General features: G+C 38.9%; 1 protein-coding gene across 1 annotated transcript in view; it reads left to right on the top strand.

Annotated features, from left to right (window-relative positions):
• FAM117B (family with sequence similarity 117 member B) overlaps positions 1-7,397 on the top strand; it is a 139,305-nt gene that overhangs the window by 77,487 nt on the left and 54,421 nt on the right. The window contains 1 exon segment of the mRNA XM_023510382.1: positions 3,384-3,535. Coding sequence (XP_023366150.1) covers positions 3,384-3,535 — 152 coding nt within the window.

Genomic DNA, 7,397 nt, shown 5'->3' with positions numbered 1-7,397 from the left:
CCAGCCACATACACCAGAGCTGGTGGGTTCGATCCCAGCCCAGGCCTGCCAAACAACGACAATTACAACAAAAAAATAGCCAGGTGGTGTGGCAGGCACCTGTAGTCCCAGCTACTTGGGAGGATGAGGCAAGAGAATCGCTTAAGCCCAGGAATTTGAGGTTGCTGTGAGCTGTGACATCATAGCACTTTACCAAGGGTGACAGTAAGATTGTCTCGGGGAAAAAAAAAAAGTATCCTTTGTAATCAGCTTTGTCCTTAGTAGCCACTGGACACCAAATCCCAGGCGTGGGACACAGCATGTTCACTGAGACCAAGCAGGAAGCCTGCTTTATCTTTTCCTCTAACTCACAACATTCCAAAGTCCTGACTCCATCTTCCTGCTGGAGTTGGATTTTTTTTTTTTTCATGGTCTTCTCAGGTCCCCCTTGGGAAAGCCAGTGTGCTCAAAGCCAGTGAATGATGTGCTCCATGCCAAACACCAGGCTGGACTATACTGGTAGGCTGCACCACAGAACATGATGCCAGGAGGGCCAGAGCTTAGTGTCCACCAGACTTGAAGAGAATCCCAAACCTGTCTCTTTGGGAAAAGGAAACTATAGAATAATTTGTTGGGCGCCTACTATGTACAGGGCCCAATGACTCTTTTGAGACAGAGTCTCTGTTGCCCTCAGTAGAGAGCTGTGATGTCATGGCTCACAGGATTGATTCTCTTGCTTCCACCTCCCAGGTAGCTGGGACTATAGGCACCCACTATTAATACCCAGCTTTTTTTAGAGATAGGGATTGATTTTAGTTTTAATGTGGTCCATTTTTTAGGAAATATAATTCCTAATATTTTCCTTGTTCACCGGCAGTTATAGGCAGGACTATGCGTAGGTTTATTTTTTTATTTGGTAAATCACATGTGTGATGTTGGCTAGTACTTGATATTTATTTTTTGAGTTAGGATCTTGCTCTGTGACCCAGGGTAGAGTGTAGTGGCATCATCATAGCTCACTGTAACCTCAGATTCGTGGGCTCAAAGGATCTTCTTGCCTTAGATTCAGGAGTAGCTGAAACCACAGCACCATGCCTTGCTAATTTTTTTGTCAATTTTTTTTGTAGAGATGGAGTCTTGTTCTTGCTCAGAGTGGTATCAAACTCCTGATCTGAAGTAGTTTGCCACCTCAGCCTTCTAAAGTGTTAGCCACCATGCCTAGCCTTAAAGTTTATTTTAGGTTACCAAAAGTTTGCTTGAATTGTTATAGAATTTTAGTTTTCATACATGAAAAATGTTAGTTATTGTATTATTAACTAGAAATCTGATGTTCACAATGTTTTAGTTTCTTATAGTGAAAACTATTTGGAGCAAACAGTTATGTTATTGCTACAGCTACCTTTTAGTATACATTTTTCCTCATTAACATTTTACATTTGCTGTATTGCCATTGTATTTTTACTGTTGTAGTTTACATGGAATGTCTGATAATTAATGTATTGTTAACTATCCCCTTTATTTGCTCAGAAATTAAACCTACTCCCATTACAAAGGTGATGTTTGTTCTTTTAGTTGATTTGGTTTATCTATCTGCTAGGATAATCTTAAAGGAAAGAGATCAGTTAACAAGATATTAATTTGACTTCCAAGTGATTTTTGGAGGGGCTAGTACTGTTGTGAGGCAATTGCGTCATTAATAATCTGTCCTGTGAAAGTTTCTATGAATATCGCGGTATTAATTTTAAACGTTAGTGTCGGATAACTTGAAACATTGTTACTAATTTTTTATATTTTCCCATGATTTATCCTGTCTTATTTTTATTCAAGCTAAGTATTTTTTGAATGCTAGGTATACATCAATTCTGTAGGAAATTCCTGGGCCCACCCCTAGAGATTTTGATTTGGTAGGCCTGGGGTGGGATTGTTTGTTTTCAGTCAGTATGATTCTCTGGTTTCACTTTCTGTGATTTTAGTTTCTCATGGTCAGCCTCAGTCGGAAAAGATTCAGTGGAAAAATTCCAGAAATAAACAGCTTGTGTATTATCAATTGTACACCGTTCTGCTTAGTGTGATGAAGCCTCTTGACTCTCTCTCTCCACAGAGAATGTGAATCAGTTCTTTGTCCAGTATATCCATGCTATATATGTTCCCAGACAGTTCCTTAGTAGTTTTCTGTTTGTTTGTTTGTTTTGGAGATAGAGCCTCAAGCTGTCCCCCTGGGTAGAGTGCTGTGGCATCACAGCTTACAGCAACCTCCAACTCCTGAGCTCAAGCAAGTCTCCTGCCTCCACCTCCCAAGTAGCTGGGACCACAGGCGCCCACCACAATGCCTGGCTGTTTTTTGATTGCAGCCATAATTGTTGTTTGGCGGGCCCGGGCTGGATTGAAACCCGCCACCTTAGGTGTATGTGGCTAGCACCTTAGCCACTTGAGCCACAGGTGCCGAGCCTACTTACTAGTTTTGGAATCACATCAGCTATTGGTGGGATTATTATGTTTGTATTAAAGTAACCCCTCTTTTATTTAATGGTCCCAGTGTGCAAAAGCAATTATGCTGATATAATGTTATAATTGTTCTAGAGTACTATTAGTTGTTAATCTCAAAAATTTTGTCATAGGTATGTATATATAGGAAAATACATAGTATATATAGAGTTTGGTACTATCAGAGGTTTCAGGAATCTGTTGTGGGTCTTCAAATGTATTCGCCATGGATAAAGGAGAACTACTCTATTTAAGTTGGAGAACTTTCTCCATAGTTTAAAACTTAGCTTTGGGACTGATCATGCCTGTAATCCTAGCACTTTGAGAGGCCAAGGCAGGTGGATTGCCTGAGCTCAGGAGTTTGAGACCAGCCTGAGCAAGAGGGAGAACCTGTCTCCACTAAAAATAGAAAAGGGGGTTGTGGTGGGTGCTGTAGTCATAGCTACTTGGGAGGATGAGGCGAGAGGATCACCTGAGCCTAAGAGTTTGAGGTTGCTGTGAGTGAGACTTTCTCAAATTAAAAAAAAAAAATTAATTAAAACTTAGCTTCTGCTTTGTTTCCTTTCTAATCCTTTTTTAGAAAAATTGAGACAAGGTCTCACTCTATTGCTAGGGCTAGAGTGCAGTGGTATCATTGTAGTTTACTGCAACCTCAGACTCCTAGGGTCAAACAATTCTCCTACCTGGGTCTCCCAAGTAGCAGGGTCTACAGGGAGACGTGAGCAAGCCCAGGTAGTTTTTGTATTTCTGTATTTTTTTGGTAGACACAGAATCTTACTGTGCTGATGATGATCTTGAACTCCTAGCCCCAAGTCATCCTCTGGCCTTGACTTCCCAAAGTGCTAAGGTTACAGGCAGGAGCTCTCCATGCCAGGCTCTTATAATTTCTTTTTTAAATAATTTTTTTGTCTTAAATCTAGGTGACAAATCACGACAGCCTTCCTCAAGCCCCTCCAGTATTATCCGGCGCACTTCCTCCCTGGATACTCTTGCTGCTCCTTATCTTGCTGGCCACTGGCCTCGTGATAGTCATGGGCAAGTTGCACCATGCATGCGGGACAAAGCTACACAGGTAGGTTTATTATAGTTCTTATCCTAAAGTGTTTTACTATGGAGCTATTTCTCATAAATATTATTTGTTCTACTCTGTTGAAATTATTGAAATACTAGTATTGTATAGTAGAATTATCAGAGGAGCTAATCACAAGTTTAGATTCTCAGGCTTCACTTCAGGTAGTGGGTAGTAGGTCTTGGTCGGGGCCTGGGAATATACATTTTAAATAGACTCTAAAATAATTTTGATGTATGTTGAGTAATACTTGAGCATTACTAGAACTCAAGTCAGGTTTGATTTTTGCAGTTATAAGAGATACAAGATACAATATTCAAGACAACAAATGTTATCAATATATATTGAGTATTACAATTTTAATGTTTTTTCTTTCTTAAAATGTGCATACATTTTTTAGCACCCTCTATATATGAAATTTGAACACAGAAATTTCTAACAATAAAGATTACTTTACCACCTAAATTTATGTTTTTGTGCCAAAAGTCTTCATGTGTTAGATGAAGATTATATGACTTTGCTGATAGAGTCTGTAGAAGTATCTATCTTGACATGACAAAGGGGCCCTGGAAGCAAAGTTTTATACTTTTAGATTTATGAAATTTTTTTCATTTTAAAAAATCTTAAGTTTTTCAGATCTGTCTTCCAGTTTTACAGATAAGGAAGCTAAGGTCCAAGATCATCCAGTCAGTTGAAGACTGTACATTAATTGAGTTTCTTTTATAGTTTTTACCACAATACAATTAATTAAATATTTGTGTAAATTAATATTTCTTATACTCATTATCTAATAAGCCCCATGATGGTAGGAACTGTGTTTGACCTGTCCATTGCTGTATTACCTGATAGATTAAATGCTTAAGTAATATTTGCAAAGGAGTGAATGAGTTAGAACACTTACAGATTTACTGCTAGTGAAGAATGAAAACATTTAAAGATTCTTTATACTCATTGTTGAAAATAAGTTAAAGTATATCTTGACTTGATTCAAATTTACAGTACTGGTAGTCTCTTGACCCCAGCATTCTTTTTTTTTTTTTGGAAACAGAGTCTGTGTTGCCCTCGATAGAGTACTGTTGCTGTGTCGTCACAGCTCATAGCAACCTCCAACTCTTGGGCTTAAGTGATTCTCTTGCCTCAGCCTCCCACATAGCTGGGACTACAGGTACCCGCCACAACGCCCGGTTATTTTTTGGTTGTAGTTGTTATTGTTGTTTGGCAGGCCCAGGCTGGGTTCGAACCTGCCAGCTCTGGTGTATGTGGCTGGTGCCCTGGCTGCTGAGCTACAAGTGTTGAGCTGTCCCCAGCATTTTTTGAGCGAATGTTCTTTTACAGAACCAAGTAAACACACAGTTTGGAGTGGTTTTTGGATTTGCATGTTGTTTTTCAAAATTCCAGGTGTTCTTGGTGGCCTCAGTTTTCTGTTTTGATACTCTTGAAATTGAGTCCTATTGTTAGATCCTTGGCAATTTGAGATTACCTTGGTGGCAACTACAGAAATGAAAACATAGAGTCAGTACTCATCAAAAATAATCAGTCTTTTCTGAAATTATGACTGTTTTGACCAGAGTTTGGAACTCTGTGATTATTTAAAATCTCTAACAGGGCATATAATATGGAAAATGAGTACAGTTTCTAGTTTTTTCCTGCGTAATCTGTATCATGTTTAAAGTTTTTTAAGTTTATTTAAGCATTTCTACAGTATTTTATTTCCCCTGTAGTTTCAAGTTCAGTGGGTTCAGACATACATACATATTATTAAGACTAATGCAGCTGATGTCTTTAAGTTGAAGCCAGTGCTCATTCACCATTCCAAAAATCCTAGAGCTCTTAAAAACTATGCTAAATCTACTCAGCCTATATTATAGAAATGGAACAACAAAGCCTGGATGACAGCACATCTGTGTTACAGCATGGTTTATTAAATATTGTAAGCCCACTTTTGAGACTTACTGCTCAGAAAAAAAGATTCCTTTTAAAATATTACTGCTTATTAATAATGCACCTGGTCATGGAGATGTGCTGGGAGATTAATGTTTTCATGCCTGCCAACACATCATCTATTCTGTAGCACATGGATTAAGGAGTAATTTTGACATTCTAGTCTTAACATGGTGATTTCTCTGATGGATATAGGGAAGGTAAATTGAAAACTTTCTAGAAAGGATTTACCATTCTAGATGCCGTTCTTTTTTTCTTTTAATTTATTGTTGGGGATTTATTGAGTGTATAAGAAACAAGGTTTCACTGATTGCATTTGTTAGGTAAAGTCCCTCTTAACAATCGTGTCTTGCCCCCAAAAGGACTGGCACACACCAAGACCCCGCCCCTCCCTCCTTCTCTCTCTGCTTTTCCCTTCCCCACTCTTCCCTTCTCCTTCCTCTCTCTGCTCTTCCCTTCCCCTACCCCTACCGTGTCATTAATTGTCCTCATATCAAAATTGAGTACGTAGTATTCATGCTTCTCCATTCTTGTGATGCTTTACTAAGAATAATGTGTTCCACTTCCATCCATGTTAATACAAAGGCGGTAAAGTCTCCATTTTTTTAAATAGCTGAATAGTATTCCATGGTATACATACAGCACAGCTTGTTAATCCATTCCTGGGTTGGTGGGCATTTAGGCTGTTTCCACATTTTGGCTATTGTAAATTGAGCTGCAATAAACAGTCTAGTGCAAGTGTCCTTATGATAAAAGGATTTTTTTCTCTCTGGGTAGCTGCCCAGTAATGAGATTGCAGGATCAAATGGGAGGTCTAGTTTGAGTTCTTTGAGGGTTCTCCATGCTCCCTTCCAAAAAGGTTGTATTAGTTTTCAGTCCCACCAGCAGTGTAAAAGTGTCCCCTTCTCTCCACATCCACGCCAGCATTTACAGTTTTGAGGTTTTGTCATGTGGGCCATTCTCGCTGGGATTAGATGGTATCTCAGGGTGGTTTTGATTTGCATTTCTCTGATAATTAGGGATGATGAGCATTTTTTCGTATGTTTGTTAGCCATTCATCTGTCTTCTTTAGAGAAGGTTCATTCATGTCTCTTGCCCATTGATATATGGGATTGTTGGCTTTTTTCATGTGTATTAATTTGAGTTCTCTATAGATCCTATTTATCAATCTTTTGTCTGATTAAAAATATGCAAATGTCCTTTCCCATTGTGTAGGTTGTCTATTTGCTTTGGTTGTTGTTGCCTTAGCTGTACAGAAGCTTTTCAGTTTAAGTCCATTTGTTTATTTTTATTGTTGTTGGAATTGCCATGGCAATCTTCTTCATGAAGTCTTTCCCCAGGCCAATATCTTCCAGTGTTTTTCCTATACTTATTTTGAGGATTTTTATTGTTTCATGTCTTAAATTTAAGTCCTTTGTCCATCTTGAATCAATTTTTGTGAGTGGGGAGAGGTGCGGGTCCAGTTTCAGTATTTTGCATGTGGATATCCAGTTCTCCCAGCACCATTTATTGAATAGGGGGTCTTTCCCCCAGTGTATGTTCTTGTTTGGTTTATCAAAGATTACATGGTTGTAAGATGTTAGTTTCATTTCCTGGTTTTCTATTCAATTCCAAATGTCTATGTCTCTATTTTTGTGCCAGTACCATGCTGTCTTGACCACTATGGCTTTGTAGTACAGCCTAAAATCTGGTATGGTGATGCTCCCAGCTTTGTTTTTATTGCTAAGAATTGCCTTAGCTATACGGTTTTTTTTCTGGTTCCATAGAAAATGCAGAATCATTTTTTCCAAGTCTTGAAAATACAATGTTGGCATTTTAATAGGGATGGCGGCTCAGCGCCTGTGGCTCAAGCAGCTAAGGTGCCAGCCACATACACCTAAGGTGGCAGGTTCGAATCCCGCCTGGGCCCGCCAAACAACAATGA

The sequence above is a fragment of the Otolemur garnettii genome, unplaced genomic scaffold (genome assembly GCF_000181295.1).
Source record: "Otolemur garnettii isolate 467f Iridium unplaced genomic scaffold, OtoGar3 scaffold00013, whole genome shotgun sequence".
In the NCBI taxonomy this organism is placed as follows: Eukaryota; Metazoa; Chordata; class Mammalia; order Primates; family Galagidae; genus Otolemur; species Otolemur garnettii.
This window is presented reverse-complemented; position numbering and strand designations above follow the sequence as displayed.